Source organism: Gasterosteus aculeatus, chromosome 11 (genome assembly GCF_964276395.1).
Source record: "Gasterosteus aculeatus chromosome 11, fGasAcu3.hap1.1, whole genome shotgun sequence".
In the NCBI taxonomy this organism is placed as follows: Eukaryota; Metazoa; Chordata; class Actinopteri; order Perciformes; family Gasterosteidae; genus Gasterosteus; species Gasterosteus aculeatus.
This window is the reverse complement of record NC_135699.1, coordinates 13861276-13880043: the sequence shown is the minus strand read 5'-3', so window position 1 is coordinate 13880043 and position 18768 is coordinate 13861276. Positions and strand designations below refer to the sequence as shown.

Sequence of the window (18768 nt, the reverse complement as noted above, 5' to 3'; positions counted from 1 at the left end):
AGTAGAGTATCCGGGAGAAAAAGAAAAATATATATAAATCTGTATCATTTTAAAAAATAGTGGTCAAACTTTGGTAAAAAAAACAAAAAGAAGAGATTTTTCTCCCAGTTCACTTGGTGCATTTCACATGCCTCCCTGGGTGTCTGCATTGTCCCGCACATTCTCACAGCAGTTTAGAATGCAAGTCGATAATGGTGGAAAAGAAGTTTTTTCAATTGAAATGAAAAAGAAAAAAGAAAAGAAAAAAAAAGAAATAAAGCGGCATTCACTCCATTCCCGGATGCTGTGGCTAGCAAGTGTGTTTGAGAGGTTTTGTTTGAATGGAAGTCAAACCTTGCAGGCCACCCTATGGGGGCATTTCTTGCCTAAGCCGAGAGGCGGGTCGATAACTCGTAATAAACTGTACATGTCCTTATAATGAATGCGCCCGCTGCAAGAAGAATACAGGGGAATTAAGAAACACACACATACACACAGGGAAAAACACACACACACGTCCAGAAAGAAGAGAGAACATTGGGAGGTAGAGCACAAGATTGACAAGTACACAGTATATGAAAATACTTTGTAACATGTTCACGGTAAATAGCAGACTCTGTAGACACATCTGCACCTTAATGAACCTACACAAACTCTACGTACTTTACTGCTACTTTATTAAACGTGGTCCTGAGCAGCGCCAGTAAGCTCCCCAAAATCTCTCCCTTTATTGTTCTTTCTCGTACTCTTTGTCATTGGTTTGGCAGGCCTTTCCTTACATCCTCTTACATCCTGACTGGATGTGTGCACAATGTAATTAAGGACTTGCAGGCCGAGTAGAAAAGCATGTGCTTGGGAAACAGCTAAATGCTTAATAACCGCTTGTGATATGCAGCTCCCCTCCCTCTTAATTAAATATGTGTTTAATGTCAAGTGTTTCCCTGTGCAGTGGTCTCCATTTCATTGCTGGGTTGGGTTGAAAAGGACATGTTAGATTTCGAGCTAGGGAATAGTTTCTTGTTGTTGGGGAAACACACATACTATTTTATTTATTTTCTAAATAACCATATTCATATCTGAGTAGTGAAAACCATGTAGTTTAACAATTACAATATGCGATTAAATAGTTAAGCCTCTCCTTAATTCTTTCAGATAACTGTTTTCTCATTTTAATCTTTTATCCATCTCTCCTGTCTGATTGATGCAGCCTTACAGTCTCTTCTGTCCTCTTTTCCCTCTAACTCTCCCTCTTCACAACGGTCTAAGTGCAGTCTACAGGTCAGCATGAGGGGAACACACAGGCACTGGAATACAGATACCAAGAAACAGCCTTTCCACCTGAGACATTTACACTACAGAGTAACTTTTCTTTTACCACATTAAGTTGTTTTTAAACAGTATGCAGATTCCAGAGGAGTGAAAAGGTTTGGGAAGGAGTAAGGGGCATTTTAGGGCACTTTACAGAGAGGAGGAGGAGGAGGGGGGAGGGTAAGAGAGATAACCAGATGCACGGTGAGGTTCTGCTCGGATCCGTTTACAGCCCCCTTGCAGCTCTTTCACTAGAGAGTCCTGTTCTTTTTTATGAGTTAACGCCGGTGCTTTGTTGCTCTCTTGTCTTAAACAACATGCGCTGATGTTTTACACAAAAACGCAACAGTCATTTACAGCATCGCTGAGCAGTTACAGGTTTAATTGCTTGCGCCTTAGTAATATTAAAACATATTAAAACAAGCAAAAGCAATAGAAAGTTACAGAAGTAATGTCTTGTGGTTTCATGTGGACGTTGCAAACCCAATAATTCATAAAGGGTGCATCAAGGGGTAAGACCTGCCTAATTACTGTTGGGTGTAGATGAGTGTGTGTCTGTGTGTGTGTGTGTGTGCATGAGCACCATGCGTGCGTGCACATGATCACTCACCAGGCAGCAGGATCATACTCGGCCCATATCCTGACATACTCATCCAGGTGGTGAGGTCCCAGTATGGAAGAATCTCTGGTTAGGTACTCAAAGTTATCCATGATGACGGCTACAAACAGGTTCAGCATCTTCACATGAAAACACAACATCAGAAAGGGTCAACATCTGAAACTGACTCCACGGAATCCTCCCAAGAATGAATGGTAAACAACGAGTCTTGTTTTCTTCAGAAACAAGTCGCACCAATTAGTGAATTACTGACTTCCGTCACTAAGAGCGGGAGAACAACTCGTAACACCTTGCCGGATAAAGTGGCACTGGCATAACGAGGTGTTCCCATTTTACAGCCTAGATCTTTCTGTGGAATCTGATCCATGGGCGTCTACTCCAGAATTGATATTTTTTTATGCTTTTTAAAAAGTTACTGGATCATAAAATAGGGACAGGGTGCAGCCATGGGTGTTGCATTATGCAATATATACTCACCAAAAAAGAGCAGAAGAAGATAAAGGAGACAAAGTAGAGGTAGGCAAACTGGCTCCCACACTCTGGCTCGTTATTCCCCGACAGAGGGTCACACCCTTTGCTCCCCAGACACGAAAGCATTATCTCGTGCCACGACTCTCCCGTTGCACTCCTGCAACACGCACAAAATGACTTGATTTGTCACACGTTTGGAGTATTAAGTCTGCCAGGTGTCGGATGTTTATTCAAGAATCACATAATTTGTTTAAAATATAATGAGTTTCAAACGAAGCAAATAAACACTGTGTATAGATTCACACACACACACACACACACACACACACACACACACACACAAAGTACCTGAAGAGCAGCATGAGAGCCATTACGAAGGTCCTGAAGTTGTTGTGCTGGTTGATGGCGCTCTCTCCATCTTCTTCAATAGCGATATTCCCAAACAGCTGTTGTATGCAATCACACCACTGAGAAACCACACTATACCTGTTTATTTACTATAAATTGAGTTTACCTGTAAATTGCCACTTCTCATTATGAACCAAATCCTTACGACCATTATCACCATTATCGTTCTCCTTCTGCGCGTCTTCCGCGGCGCCATTATCCCAAACAAATATAGTATCTAATGTATCCTGAAAGCACTAGAGCCATTTTTAGGTTGAGGCGTTCACCCACCTGCATGCCAATGATGGCGTAAATGAAGAACAGCATGGCGATGAGGAGGCAGACATAAGGCAGCGCCTGAGGAGAGACGGATTCATTGTTCAGTATTAAGTTTGACACATGTGAGCGCACTGTGCACAGTACACAGAACTGCACCCCGGCGGTATATGCGCAATATGGGATATGGGAATTTCTTTCAAATGTATAAATGTGAAAGTGTCGTATAATTGGGTGGGAACCTTGAAGGACTGTACGAAGGTCCAGAGCAAGATACGGATGGTTTCTCCCTGCCTCAGCAGCTTGATGAGACGAGCTGCCCTGAACAGCCTCAGGAAACTTAGGTTGATGAAATTATTCTACATTACCGCCACGACAGGACCACAGAGAAAGAGCGGCACAGAGAGGAGGGGTGAGTAGAGAAGTGAGATAGTTGAAGATAGGAAAGTAATGAAAAGATTGCAATGGAGAAAGGCGAAAAAAAGATTTGGGGAGGGTTTGGGGTTGGAATAAAAGGGAAAGAGTAGTTAGTTGTAATGCACAGAGGGCAAACTGTTTGTTTGTAAAAACCAACAACCAAAAGAGATTCGGAAAGAGCAAGTCAAACCCAAACTGAGGGAGATTCAAACTCAAAAAAAAAACGAATCAGGAGCCAAACAAGTCAAAGCAAACCAAACTCAAATCAGCAAGGCTCCAACAAGCTTTTCATATCCATTGAGTTAGACGAAACCAAACCAAACAACACAGGGGAAGGGAAATCATCCAAATCTAACTAGTTTCATCCAATTGGGTTACATAGTAATAATTGTGGTAGGAATGGTGATTAGTTAAGAGTGCAGGGGCGTCGGAACATTTCCTCGGAAAGACAACCAAATGCACTAATTCTCTCAAGGCAAAAATATGCAATATTTTAACATGAAGCAAGCCCACAGCATGCAGACATTCTGATGTGATGTGACGAATAAGAGGCATCAATGAGGTAATTCTATTTTAAGTGGTTTCCTACAAGAGATTATCAGTCTTACCAGTTATGTGCCTTACAAACCATGATTTCATGTTGCAATTAAACTTGATATTGAATACAAAGCGTATTCTTTTTATTACTAAACGCACTAAATGACCATCAATTTATGCGGAGTTCTCCAACCATTTTTCACAGTTAAGAACACATGACGTGAGGTTGAGTTGAGCTCAATAGAGATGTGGAGTGTTCAAAAGGGACGGGCAGCAGACACATGCAGGGTCCATCTACAATACAGCGCGGATCATACGATTGCGAGTGTGTTTCGTGTGCTGTGACAATAAAAGGTTCCTTCCAGAGACATGCAAAGGGCGGCATGCTCCACTTGTTTTCTCCGCCACGGGCCAAGCGTTGAGCCAACGGGAAACACTCTCCCAGTCACTGTCATATGTGTGCGCGCGTACGTGTGTGTGTGTGTGTGTGTGTGTGTGTGTGTGTGTGTGTGTGTGTGTAAGCACATACAATTAATGGACCATCTCGATGGATACATGTAGCAATCAGTTCCAGCTAATACAATCCGATCCTACATACTGAACAGTAGTTCTCAGTAAAAAAACGGTATAAAATGTAATAATTGACACAGTGACAGGTAGAGGGGTTACAAAAGAATATTCTGAGATTCAAAGCTCACTGGGAGTTGGGGGTCAAGTGAAACATGCACATTTCACAGCTACAACATTGGCTGGGATGCAGTTAAAACAGATGCAGGAAAATAAGATCTCCAAAAAATTACAAACCATCTACATGTGGATGTTGCAGACATATGGTTTATAGCAGCAAATTTTTGGATTTTTGGTTGGTTCGAAGAACAACCACAGAGATTGACCAAGCCGGTTGTCATGGGTGGACACAGAGGATTCATAGTGCATTTTGATTGGATGGGATCGCAGGAAGTAGTAGGTGTTGGGGGAGAAGGGGGTGGGGCGAAGTAGTTTACAGTAGATCGTCGTTAAGTTTGTGGGCGATTTAAAGAAAGCATGTAAAAAGATAAAAAACAAGAAAAAAATCAACAGTCATTACAGACACAAGTTAACACAGAAGCATTATTTTTGTCTCATCTTTGTACATTTATGAATTAGTTCTATAACGTACCAGAATAAGTCTCAATTGCTTTTTTCAAGTTGAAATATTTTACACTTTAGATTTATATTTGCAGGACTGAAGTATAACGTGACCACTGCATCCTTACTTTTTAATCAATGGTGCCATATCTAAACATCGCCTCATGTCTCAGTTACCCTCATACATCTAACAAAGCCATATAATGTGGATGAATAATGTGTAGATGTGTTAAACTCAAACTACCCAGCCATCATGGCATCGCTGACTCAAAGCAATTTATCATGTACTTTTAGCTCTTCAGGTATGACCTGAGATCGGCTATTGGTTTGCTAGCAGAGGCTGTGCGCTGACTCGCTACAGAGCAGCAGCGCGCTTCCTGCCTCGATGCCTAAGCTGGAGTCTGGTCTCTTCTCATCCCACCAGCTGGGACAATTATATAAGACTTTCAAGAGGTGCTCATCCATGACTGAGCAATGCACGAGTCATCTGTGGCCTCTAACTCATGCTCCTCTCTAACTTCTTGTTTTGCCTACTGTATGTGCTGTAGCCAGTGGGACAGATTCATTGACATATGCTGAAGCTCACCTTCATTTCTAATACAATATCATGTATGTCGGTTTACAGTTTTAACCCCTCAGTACAGATCTCGCACATCTACACAGTAAAGGTATCAGATAATACTACTACATTATTTTCTTAGTCAAGTCAAATTCCTCTATGTGTAACATTTGGGGCAATAAATGGCGTCTGGTTCTGATTCTGACTTACCCCGAGCTCTGTGACCAGGATGTCAGTAATACTGCCCAGAACTGTCACACAGTCAAAAATATTCCAGGCATCTTTGAAATAATTCTGTGAAAGAGACAGAAGAGGAGAGGAAAGAGGGGTGATTTGTAAGAAATAGGGAAGGTGAAAGGGGGTGAGCCGAAACCGGGGCAGATAATTGATGGCGAAGGAAGAATGACAGAGAAATGGGCATCCTTCCCGTTTCAAAAACATTCACAAAAACAGGTTCACCCCCCCCCCCCCCCCCCCCAACAAACCCCCCCCCCATCCATCCAGAGATATATCCATCATGATGGATTTTAAAATGTGAAGGGATTCAGAGAGAACAAGTGAGGTCTGCTTCTGAAACTCTAATGAATGTTGCCTGCAGCCAAACTGTGCATTAGACACAAGTGGAGGGACGGGGAGAAGACGGCTGTTAAAGTAAACCACCTTGACGTTTGTTAGGCCCCGCCCTTTATGTGTGTGCGTGCTGTGTGTGTTTGAGCGCACTCTCCCACATTCACATCCTAACCTGCTTAACCTCGACCCTCTCTCGTCAACTTTGCTTTTTGCTCATTTACTCCCGTTGCTCTAGTTACTACACGACACTTCCCCCTCCGCCCTGTTTCTTCTCTCAATATTCATCCTTATGGTATCTTCCCTCTCCATTTCATCCTCGCCCCCCTCCCTCCCTTTCCTCTGCAGCTCGGATGACTGCACACTTTACTGCTGACTTTGGGCAGTTTGCTATTTCATTGTATATTTGCTTTTTTTTGGGCCTTTTAAAAGCTCATTATTTCCACACAGTTTCTCCTTACAAATGTAATAAATAAAGCTTGACAGAAAATGTTTGCCAATTTCATTAAATAATGGATGGGGCTGCCTCCGCAACAAGAAACACAGCGTCATTCAATTTGCCGGGTCTATTATTTTCCCTACATCTTAGTTTTCTTTAAGAACTGTTTTTTTGGTGAGTAGGCATGCAGGCATTTCTCCCAAAAAAAACCCAGCTTGGTCTCGTTTTAAGTACTTTCTCCCAAGATTATTAATTACTCAAGAAGAGATGCAGAGAACAATTTATATTAGTGAGACCGTGTAATAACAACAGATTTTCAGCACTCATATACAGTAGAGCAGTACAGTACCAGTCAAACGCTTGGACACATTTTTCTCATTCAATGTAATGAGAAAGTGAGTCCAAACCTGTGACAGGTGCTGTACATCCTCAGCCACACGCATCCACTCACCAGCACTCCAAAGGCAATGATCTTGAGTACACACTCCATGGAGAAGAGGGAGGTAAACACGATGTTCAGGTTGGCTAAAACAGCTTCATAGGTTTCAGAAGCTCCGTCGTACTACAAACACACACACACACACACACACACACACACACACACACATAGCCAGGGACAGAAAGGAGGTGGAGGAGAGTCACACATATTCATTAAAATGATTTTCTTAATCACAGGAAATAGTGTCTACAGCAACATGTGAGTTAATTCAATCTAATGAGTGTTTATGTGTCGTAACTAAGGTGTAAAAAGAGAAAGAGAGAGACGTTGACTTCAGAGAGTCAGTGGTAGTTAATGTTATTTTGTTGTGCATCTCATGCGTGCGTATTTGCTTTCTCGTCTCGAATATCCACAACAGTCACCTTCATCATCAGCACGATCGTGTTGAGCGCGATCATCGCCATGATAGTATACTCAAATGGCGGCGAAACCACAAACTCCCACATTCGGTATTGAAAGCTCAGCTTGTTCTGAGGCATGTGGCGGGTCAGAGGTCTGGCGTTAATGGCAAAGTCTATACAGGCTCTCTGCGGAACACAAACAAAAAGGTTACTGGGCTTTTTCCCCCAACACAGTCCTCCCTCCTTCCTGGGTCACATCCCCAATACTCTGATCTGGTCTTTCACTCTCAGCCCTTCCTCACCTCGTTCTTTTCTAGGCTGTAGTCCTCCATCATCTTGTCTCCTTGCTCTTGGAAGGTGATGATGATGAGAGCCACGAAGATGTTGACGAAGAAGAAGGGGAAGACCACGAAGTACACCACGTAAAAGATGGACATTTCCATCCGGTACCCCGGGCTCGGGCCCTGGTTCTCATAAGTCGCATCCACTGAATGCTTCAGTACCCTGCAGGGGAAGGAGAAGGGAGCGGCGCACGGGTTACAAATTGGGAAGCACGAGTGCTGCATTAGTGCTGCGCGTGTGTCTGCGCGTGTTCCGGGATGCTTACTGCGGCCACCCCTCTCCGGTCGAAACGGTGAAGAGGGTGAGGAGGGCCCAAGCCACGTTGTCGTAGTGGAAATCGTACTTCTTCCACTCCCGCTTCTGCGCCTTCACTTCGTTATCACGTTCAAAAACCAGATATTCGCCTCTGAGACGCACAAATCACATCATCAGCATGAAGTGTTGTCTTGAAGTGTTCAGGAGCCCATTATGCACAACATGGCTCAACTTGATGTACATTGTCTGTAGGACAAACATAGCCGGGAAGCGCATATCCTCACCTGCAATCGCGCTCCAATTCTTTGGATTCATCGGTGCAGTAAAAGAAGCGTCCCTTGAAAAGCTGCACAGCCACCACAGCAAAGATGAACATGAAGAGTAAGTAGACTATCAGGATGTTGAGCACATTCTTCAGAGAGTTCACCACGCAGTCAAACACAGCCTGAGGAGCACAGAAGGAGACATGCTGGTTATGTTATGAATGACATGCGTTGGATTGGTCTTGCTCTTACATTTTGGCATTAGATGCAAAGGTTAAGTTGGTACATTATGGCCCAATTTGCGCTGCAGCAGATTGAGCTACTTGAACATGCCTAAGACAAACTATTGATATTACTTTCATTGCGGATCAATGTATACCACGTATATTTGTTATCCGAGGTCAAATATTTTCTATGTAAGCGTACCTTGAGTTTAGGAAGACGTTTAATGGTCTTCAGAGGTCGCAACACTCTCAGTACCCTCAGAGACTTGATAGTGCTGATGTCTTTTCCTTTACTGCTACCCCTATATGTTCAGACACATTCACACCAACATACAGGAACAGGACCCCCCCCCCCATCACACACACACACACGCACACAAACAAAAACAAGAGTCAGCAGGTTTCAGGCGGATATCACAGGCTCAGTCCTCTCAATTCCAAAATGGCAGTGGGCAGCTAGTCCTTGATGGCGTTTGAGTCCAAGTTAACTCCACACGAGTAACTTTGTCTGGGTTAAATACATAGCAACACATGCAGCATTGCTATCATATTACGATTAATTCTAAGTGTGAGGTTAGCGTTGTAGCTACATGCTGGAGTCCGGTGGTCATTTACAGCTACAGTACATGCTGTGGGAACAACTGGTTCTCATTCCTGTCCGAATGCTAACTGATAGCTACTTCTGCTTAACACTTTGCAATGTATTTCAATGCATTACAAAGACGGCTAAAGCCTCGCCTTGCACATGCCCAGCTAATGGTGAAATATATTCATGCTGCATTGAAACCTTGCTTTCCATGCTGCAATATTTCCTCTCTTTAAGCAGCAAGTTGAGTGACGGTGAACTCTATTACACACAGAGACATTTTTAGAGAGAGTTTGAGAGCCATGTTAGCAGCTAAATTAACGGGAGCGCTGTTAAAGTGGTAACTTATAGTAAAAATGTTCTCCTGTTAACATAATAAACACCTCACAAATGCTCCCTAGTGTGTATTTAAATACAATTAAATGCATTATTTCTTTGAACTATAAACAGAAGTCACTTCCAAGTCGGAAGAGTCAAAGGGTTAAAAAACGCTATGAGTATCCAAACTCTCTCTTTTGATGGCTCAACCAGTTAATTTCTGTTCACTTTAAACTACTCCTATGATAAGCAGGTCTCGCAGCATTGTTCAAACAGCATGGAATCTTGTCTTGTAGGCCATCTTGGCAAAGACAAAGATATTTTAGCAGGCATTTCTTAATGGAAATGCTGAGCCAAACCTTTTCTTGTTAAGCACGTTCTAACTTTTTTAAGTACACGTGTTAAGAAAATTGAAAAACCTCGCACTGAACACCTTTTAAAAAGCAAAAAAAGAAATGTAAGTAATATAAGTGAGTCTGCCAGTTCAGTCTCAAGGCATTTAAGTACAAGTAAAAATCCAGATGTTAACAAATGACTTGAATGTAAGCAGATAAATCACAACATGTTTGTAATTAAGCTGACTACCATCAATCAATGGCAACGTTTTTACACTTCTCCCTGATTCTTCTAAATTTCTCACACATGAGGGGGAAAAGATTAAGGTCAAAAGTCCCTGACAGTTGTCCTTAGGGAAGAAAGCACATGTGTCTACAGCCGCTTTCTTCTTACAGCTGTTATACCAGATGGGAGACTGCTGGTGGTTGTGTTGAGACGTGCGTGGGTGTGAGCTTTAAATGCTCGTGTATGGTTGTGTGTACGTAAACCCTTTCTGGCTCCTGTCATGTTTTTCTGGTCGATTCTTTGTTCCAGTTAGCTGTGTCCGTTTGCATTGGTCACATTTTCACCTGTGTTTGGTTCCTTTGCTTTTATTCGACTAATGATATTTTTCAAATGGCGTCTGTGTGACTGGGCTGAGGACCTGAGGCGGACTATCTTGAGGTTCAGTGGTGTTTGAGTCAGAGCTGTTCCATGGTGAACAATGGACAAAGGGGAAGAACACACCAGTACTGAAGTCAACTGTGATCGATGAAAAGGAAAGAGATGTGTGATCAGAAGATCAGGCGCTGAGAGTGCAGAGGGAGAAAATGAGGAGGGAAAAGACAGAGAACTTTACCCGCCGCCGCTGCTGCTGGTCCAAACGGAGAGATGAGGGGTGAGAGACAGTGAGACGAATAGATAGAGAGAGAGAGAGAGACAAAAATACAAAGGGTGGGAGAAAAGAACAGAATAGGACACAGAGGAAGGAGGGATTTCGAGGGAAAACATCCACATGACAGACAGATAGAGAAAAAGAGAACACAGGGCCTTCTTTTTTACATCAACCCTGCCAGCAATAAACTATCAAACCTAAAACACATGGGCATGATGGGCACATTGAAAATACTGCACCAAAGCACTGCCTTCATCTCTGATGTCAGAGAATGATGTCAGTGATTAATTTACAGGCCAGTCGCTGCGTCACAGAGTGATCACCAGTACATTATTATTCCACAGGAAAATACGACTACGTTCCTCTTCCTTTTGATTGCATTAATACTGTTTATTTAAATTCTACCAAAATGTTTTATTTCATTGGTATTTATTTTAATTTAATTTAATTCAAATCCATGGATGTGCTGATAGTTGAAAGCTCACGAGTAATACTCGTGTCAGAGCTTAAATCCATATTATTGAGGACCGCTAGAAATGCGTCAACTCATTTAAAAGCACGTTCCGTCTAGAACAAACACTGACATTGCAAAATGTCGAGGTATCCCGAAAACCAAACGCGGTCGGTCACCAGGCATGTGTCTCCGCGTGGGGCGATGCTCTGGACATCGAGCTCCGTCTCACTTCAGAAATGTGCAGGACAGCAGCACAAGCGGTGCAAAACACAAGCAGCCCTCAGACCAGACTAATTGGATTAAAGGAGCGATAATCATCTCCATTGAGACTGCTGAGCTTTTCTGGAGTGCTGTTTGATTTCCACCAATTGAATTAAGGCACTATCTGGATGTGTGTGAGTCTGTTCTGACTGGTTCAGATCTCCCCAACAGCCATCAGTGTCGCAAAACCCCATCCTAGTTAAATCAGACTTCATTGGCTCAACTGGCTTAATTGATTGTTTTTACGAGTTTGTCTTTATGGTAATCGTTTAAATTATTTCATATTTCGCAGCCTTGCCACTATCATTACAATTTTCTTCCTCTCGTTACTCATATGTGCTTCCTGGTCCATTATTCATGACATAATCTCTTTACGTATAGGTTTCGCTGATATGCTTTTTTTGCTGTTGGGCCATTAATACTGTTTTTTTTTTTGTTGAATCGAAAATTGCATCACTGCATACAAATATTTATCAGATCATATCTAACATTTCCCTAAAAAGCATAGACTTCATCAGAGAGAGAGAGAGAGAGAGAGAGAGAGAGAGAGAGAGGAAATATAGACCCACACATAAATATTTACCAGACAGAGGTTAGACAACACAAAGTTGACAAAAGCACATCGATAAATATATACAAAAAACAGAAACACTTACACAACTATAAATTAGGGGAAAGAGAGTTAACAAACACACAAAAGTGATTCGGAGAGAAGGACTGGATCAAGAGCCGGTCTTACGGAGCACCGCCATTACAACCCTACAGCCAAGTTCCGCGACCCCCAGTTTGGGAACCACTGCATTAGCGCCACCGCCTTTAGTCTCGACTTTGAATAAATAAGCAACTTGTCTCGAATAGTATTATTTACCCTCTTAAACTAACGTTAGCCGAAGAGTTAGCTAGATTTGTTATACCATTTCATAAATTAAACAGACGTATTTTATTCCACTACGTAGGTCATATGGAGGTGTCATTATTACATTGAGACCGTTTCATGACCAGTCGAAAACGCCTTAGCATAACTTTATCATTTACTGTTTTCAGTGACGGGTCACTTACTTGCACATCAAACATGTGGCAGCATCAATGCGACAGGCAAAGCTTATCGCTTCTCCTTTTCTCCATTCAGAAAGAAAATCAATATCCAAAGGCCCGTGTATCTCTGCTTCTTGTGTAATATCATAACCCCAACCCTTCTCCTACCCAGATGAGGGTCACAAAAAGTAAACATTCTGTAGGGCATCTAAGCAGAGCCATTCTTTCCTGTAAATATAGATTGGATAATCAGTCATGAAATAGGAGGAAGCACAACCTTGTATTTCTGCATGTAACCATGGGAGTATTTTTTTTGGGGGGGGGGATTAGCATTATCATTGTCAATTTATCATACTGAGTTCCTTCAAACTACACAAATATCACATAACATGTTCTGTTAACTGCACTCCTAAAGGTCTGCTCCCCTTCGTATTCTCCACACGCATGCAAAAGCATGACATCCAATCACAAAACCCACAATTCATGTTTTGAAACCCAGCATTGTGCTCATACACTAAGCCCCAACGTAGCCCACTTGTGCAAAACGAACCGTATTTTATCCTCGCGCTCATGCAGATTAAGTAGGGTGTAAAGTACCTGCTTGGCCATGAGGAAAGGTGCGCAGATTTTTGAGAGCCAGCTCAGCATGACATGGCCAGGCTTCGCTTAGGGCTTTTTAACTCTAGAACTCCCTGGCCACTAAAGGGTTACAGGTGCAAAGGGTGGTCCTCACCTCTCACAGGGGTAGAAGAGGTGGATCGGAAGGGGATGCTGGGATAGTGCTCTTTAACATGTTGGGGGCGTATGGGGGTTTGGTGGAGGGGCTTAGAAATGGTAGGATTGTAGAGTTGAATGAGAGATTAAAACGCAGAATAAAAATAGCCAACTATAGAGGATTGGCTATTTGTAAGCGTAGTTAGGAAAGTAGAGGAGGGGACAGCAAAGAAAATAGAAATACTGAGCGAAAGAGGGAAAATGTGCCAGAGAGTATGAAAGAGAACAGAAATCATGGATGAATAAAGAAAAACAGGTTGAGGCTGTGATCGGAGTAGAGAGGCAGGAGGGAAAGTGGAGCAAGGAGGGGAGAGAGGAGGGCAGCAGGAGGGAGACTTACGTGAAGGCGAAGGCCACCAGAGCACCACTAACCACTATAAAGTCAAGGATGTTCCACAAGTCCCGGAAGTAAGAGCCCTGGTGCAAGACGAGCCCCAGATCCACCATCTGAAGGAGCAGAAGACATTATGAGACGTGGACACCTGGGGATGGATCTGTGTTCAATCCGCATTCGGGCGAGGCGTCTCCGGAGGAAGTTGTTCTGTTGTTGATTCTGCACACCGCCTTACCTTTATCAGCATCTCAAACGTGAACACTCCAGTGAAGACATAGTCAAAATAACGCAGAACCTGCACGGAAAGAAAGAGGGAACGATTTGCTGCTGCAAATATTGACAGGATGCAACCTGCATGGATCCTAATTGTCTTCACTTCATTCATTATATTTTAGTTTTATGTGGCACTTTATTTATTAGTTGTTTCGTGGAAACGTGTGTGCACGAAAATCATGGGTTCATAAATGTGTGTTGGCTGTCTCACGTTGTTGCGAGGGGATTCGGGCCACACAGGGTCTTCAGCTGCCAGGGCGATACTGCTCATGGCGATGACCAGCAGGATACACATCTCAAAATATCGCAGGGTGCAGATGTAGTGACACGCCCTCCGAAACCTAGAAGAGGACAAAGACAGATTAATTTTTCTCGCTCCAGATCATTGCATCTCAGTCAGTTTAATATGTTTGCTTTTAAACTGTAAGAGTACTATAAATAGACAATATATGCACGTGTTAGGGTCTGTGCACATGCACGTTTTGCAGCTCGGACTCAATAGTAGATTGATTTCCCATCCACAAAAGACGAATGTGGGGTCAATACCTAAAAGATACATCCCTTTGTGTCAAGCTACGCTGATTCATACAGTGTAGGTGAATGTGGGTGCATGTTATTTGAGAACAATCCAGTTTACGGGTTGGTGGTGGAGAGGATGAACATGGAGCTGAAGGGAGGCATTGGCTTGCGTCCGCCTTCGCCCCCCTTCTCATCATCATCGTCGTCCTTATCCTCCTTTGCTGGCAGCGGCTCTGTGTTAGCGTTCTTATTAACTGGATCAAAGAGGGCGAGAGGAAAGCAGCTTGTTATTTAAGAAAATTGTTAAAGAGAAGATAAAAAGATAACAAAAAATACATATACAATACTCATTCGGCACTTACCCTGCAGTATGGCGTTGGTGGAAGGAAAAATCGGCATGTCTAAAGCCGTGTAGTCAGGGTGGGGCAGCCTGAGGACGCTGTTGGTACGGTGATGGGCGATGCTCCCGTAGCTATCCAACGTGACCAAACTGCCATGAGCGCTGCTGTTAGCGAGATGGAGGGCAGACCCGAAGCCCGGGGCCACGATGCGGTTCGCCACTGGATTGGGGTGGCCATCGCCGGGTGGGGTGGAGCCAGAGACCAGTTTGGTATTCATGAGGTTGTCCATATCCTCACTGTACTGGCTGTCCTGCCTGGAGAGGCTTTTTTGAATGGGCCGTGTGGTAGAGAGGTTAGGGACACTGCATTCCCTAGAAATAGGAACAATTGGCAATGGTAAAAAGGAGAAAGGAGAAAAAAGACGGGAATGGTGGAGATTATGTTCAGAGAAAGGTGCAGAGACACATAAATCATTGAAAGGAGAAACAACCAGAGGCCATAAGAGAACAGAGGAATGTGTGAATATCCTAACATGTCATTGTCACAGCTATCGGCGGACATGTGTAAAGGACGTACTTCCTTCTGTGCTGGCACATCCTTTTCCCCTCGCCGTCAGCTTGGTTTCCATGGCGATTCCTTCTTGGCCTCCTCTCACTGCCATCCCCAGCCCCCTCCTGCTCTCCTCCTTCCCCGCCTCCGTCAACGCCTTTGTTCCTGTGCCTCCCCGTTTTCCCGGCTCGTCCCTCGCCATCCACACCGTCCTCGGCCCCTTTGCGATGTGACCTGGGCTTCCGGTGTTCAGACTGCCCGCCCCCTCGACTGCCACTGCGGGTGTGGTGATGCCGCCTGGAAGGTCTCTCCTCCGAGCCCGGCCCGGGAATCACCGTGGCATCCAATCGGACGTGGGAGCCGTGGTGGTGGTGCTCGCCTTTACGGCTCCGCCTACTCTCGGTGGATTCGCCCCGATCCAAGGGAGGCCTGACCGCGGCCGAGCCTCCCCCGCCACCACCTCCTACTGGGCCGCCGCTCTGTTCGTGTAGGCGGGTTTGCCTGTGGAGCTCATCGGCAGGATGGTGCTGGCTGAAGCACAGGTCGGAATTGTTTGCGGTGGTCTTGTTGGTGTTGTTGTTGCGGTTCTCAAGAGGGTCAACCACCAGAGGTCGATCGAGGTGGGTCTTCATGTCTGGACGCGTGTTACGAGAGTGGTTCACCTGCGATGACAGCAAAGGATAGTGAGGCAGCATCGCACGGTTGAATGTGAGGTTTTAATGCACACTTGTTTCAATCTACTTTTAACACATAGTGACAGTGACATACATACTACCACTAGCTCATTGACATGTTAACAGAAGTTATCATCATCATGGTTCCCGTCCACTTGTGTACACTGATAGCACAAGTCTATGGGGGCTTTGTTGGCCTTGTCCTTTACATTGTTTTGCTCCTCCCTCCCCGTCCTTGCCTTCCAACGCTCGTCGGGGTCCAGCTCGTTATAGAGGGCCTCGCGGCTAGACACTATCGTCTGCCTCCTCAGCTCCTTGGTGCGTTGTTCCCACACTGACTTGTTGATCCCCTTGTTGTTTTTCTGCTGCTCCTTGCTGCGAAATGAAGCAGGGTGGAAATGATCGACAGGATTAAAGACCATGTACATTAAACATTAAATGTACATTGAAAGACGTGAGAATGATGCGAAAACTAACACCAAAACATAGGTACACAAAATAGCCAGGAGATAAAAACGCACTGGGGGGCACAGACATTCATCAGGTCATTTGGATAAACCTAAGGAACGAGCACCGGGCAGCCCTACTTTGGTAAACTATGTTTTGGACACAAAATAGAGGGAAGATAACACTGAGGCGAGGTCAGAATAGGTTGTAATAATCTACAGTTCACCTACACAAACTAAACAAAGTTGGTTTAATCAACAGTCTTTATGCACCCCGAAATCCCCACCGAGCTGCATCGAATCGATGACAAAGTCGCAATGATCACAGGAACCCGTTGTTTTTTTTTTTGTATCTTCTGGTCGTAACGCGACCACCTTCCTCACCCTCCGAAACTCCTGCCAGTAAATAACTCCCTTTTCCTCCAAGGCCCAAAGTCAACCACAGCAAAGTAACAGCCGTACTGAGGGGGGGGGGGGGGCAAATGAAAACGTACTCTTAATAATAAGCCAACACAATTAACAACTAACAAAAAGCCAGGTATGTAGTTCATAAAAACGTTGGGGACAAAAGGGTAAAGAACGCTTTTATAAAAACAATAAAGAAAGCAGGGAATGGTTTTAAAGTCAATCAACAGAAAGGATTCATAAATGAATAAACAAATAAATAAATACCAGTCCAGAAAGGGGTCGGTAGCGTTGTGACACTCACTGTGCACTTTGTTGCTGAGGAGGGAAACAGCTGGTGAGTGAGATGACACCAAAGAACAGGAGGATTTCATTCCAAAATGGGCTTTCCGTCTATCATTTATCAAACAATGGGCTTTAAAATGAATTAAGGGTTAAGCTAAAATAATATATTTCTGAATTACCAAAACAAAACAAATCGATTCCTTGACAAAAAACTGAGCATTTTGGAATGTAACCCTTCACATAGAAACATACACAGGCAAAACACGCGCACACACACACATTCTCACACTCTCACACACACACACACACGCACGCACATGACAACATCCTGCATGACAACTGCTGTTCTGTCCACATCATTCTTTGCTTCTTTAAACATATCTTTCTCCAGTCCTACCGTTGTCTCTGATGTCCCTATTTGTCTGCAAAGCGTCTTTATTATTCAAATATATATACATTTTTTTCCAGTTCATTTCACAACGATTTGTCTTCATGATACTGCAGTGAGAAAATGAAATGTACTCGGTGTTAATGATAAAGCCTGTGGAGGGTTAAAGTTAACTAACGAGAACCTGCTTTTTACGTTGCAGACCTTCTGACTCCAAACGGTAAAGAGGTTAAAACTATTTGTCACTGAGGTCTGTTTAGACCGTATGGGGGTTTTAACGACGCACTGTGGTGTCATCCTGAGTACTTGTTGGAGTTATGTAGCCTTACAACTGTTTGCCATGGCAGTCTTGTCCTGCTTCTACCATAGAATATCTTAAGAGGATTGTTCATGCTCCAGTAACGTTCAAAATCCCTGCTGGAAAGAAACAAGGACTTCCTCCACTGGAATTTCAATGTCTTTCCTTTTTGTATATCTTATGAGCGAGGGATTGGATTCACACCGATACGGGGAAATGGAACGTCCTTTGCATTGCCAGGACTGCGATACGTATTTAAAGATTCCACTATAAACTCTATTCTAGCATCTTTGGTTTTATAGAATACAAATATTTAAACAACTGCAGAAAGCTGCAGGACACTGGTTCAGTGTGCACACACACACACACACACACACACAACCTTTCTCACTCTTACACACGGACCCACAGTTACGCACACACACATACGCATGCGCATTGTATTGACAGATAAATATTTAACCTCGGTAGGACTCCCAGGTAAAGTTAGCAGATACACAGACACAAATGCTCACAGTGAAGTAGAGGACATACAGTCACAACACACAGTGCGAACGCGCAACGATGAAGGCATTTTAATTCCGTGTATGTACACTTTGACACGTCTGCGCATTGCATCCGTGTGTGATAATGTGAGTACGACAGCGGGAATCAAAGCAGTAAAGGTCACAACTGTGCGCACGTGTTGTGTGTGTGTGATGTTTCTGAGCAGACGTGGGCTCCCCTGTTGTGCTTTTTTTCGGGAAAGACCGCAGCCTGTGTGTGTGTGTGTGTGTGTGTGTGTGTGCGTGTGTGTGTGTCTCTGTGAGCGTGAGTATGTGAACTTTACCAGGAGTGAAAGGAAGGACCCGTGTGTATTCAGAGAAAAGAGATCAAAGACTGTGACTCTCCTGACCAGAGAAGGTCTGGCCCGGATCAATCCAACACAGACTCGTGTGTGTGTGTGTGTGTGTGTGTGTGTGAAAGAGTTTTAAAATGCACAAAGTAGAATGCACAAAGACAGAAGA

General features: G+C 43.9%; 1 protein-coding gene across 11 annotated transcripts in view; it reads right to left on the bottom strand.

Moving 5' to 3' along the window:
* Positions 1-18768, bottom strand: part of cacna1aa (calcium channel, voltage-dependent, P/Q type, alpha 1A subunit, a) — a 64337-nt gene that overhangs the window by 18559 nt on the left and 27010 nt on the right. For 7 of the 11 annotated variants that reach the window (XM_078083923.1, XM_078083929.1, XM_078083932.1 and 4 more), the window contains exons 19-39: positions 17058-17108; positions 16149-16314; positions 15293-15927; positions 14738-15087; positions 14494-14629; positions 14068-14197; positions 13819-13878; positions 13590-13696; positions 8814-8913; positions 8409-8569; positions 8135-8275; positions 7830-8031; positions 7549-7713; positions 7139-7249; positions 5892-5975; positions 3283-3399; positions 3056-3121; positions 2726-2823; positions 2384-2534; positions 1898-2025; positions 334-430 (exon numbers count right to left, since the gene is read on the bottom strand). In XM_078083923.1, the coding sequence (XP_077940049.1) occupies positions 334-430; positions 1898-2025; positions 2384-2534; positions 2726-2823; positions 3056-3121; positions 3283-3399; positions 5892-5975; positions 7139-7249; positions 7549-7713; positions 7830-8031; positions 8135-8275; positions 8409-8569; positions 8814-8913; positions 13590-13696; positions 13819-13878; positions 14068-14197; positions 14494-14629; positions 14738-15087; positions 15293-15927; positions 16149-16314; positions 17058-17108 (3256 nt within the window). The remainder of the gene's footprint in view (positions 1-333; positions 431-1897; positions 2026-2383; positions 2535-2725; positions 2824-3055; positions 3122-3282; positions 3400-5891; positions 5976-7138; positions 7250-7548; positions 7714-7829; positions 8032-8134; positions 8276-8408; positions 8570-8813; positions 8914-13589; positions 13697-13818; positions 13879-14067; positions 14198-14493; positions 14630-14737; positions 15088-15292; positions 15928-16148; positions 16315-17057; positions 17109-18768) is intronic. The other 4 variants (XM_078083928.1, XM_078083924.1, XM_078083930.1 and 1 more) reach the window with 4 other exon arrangements.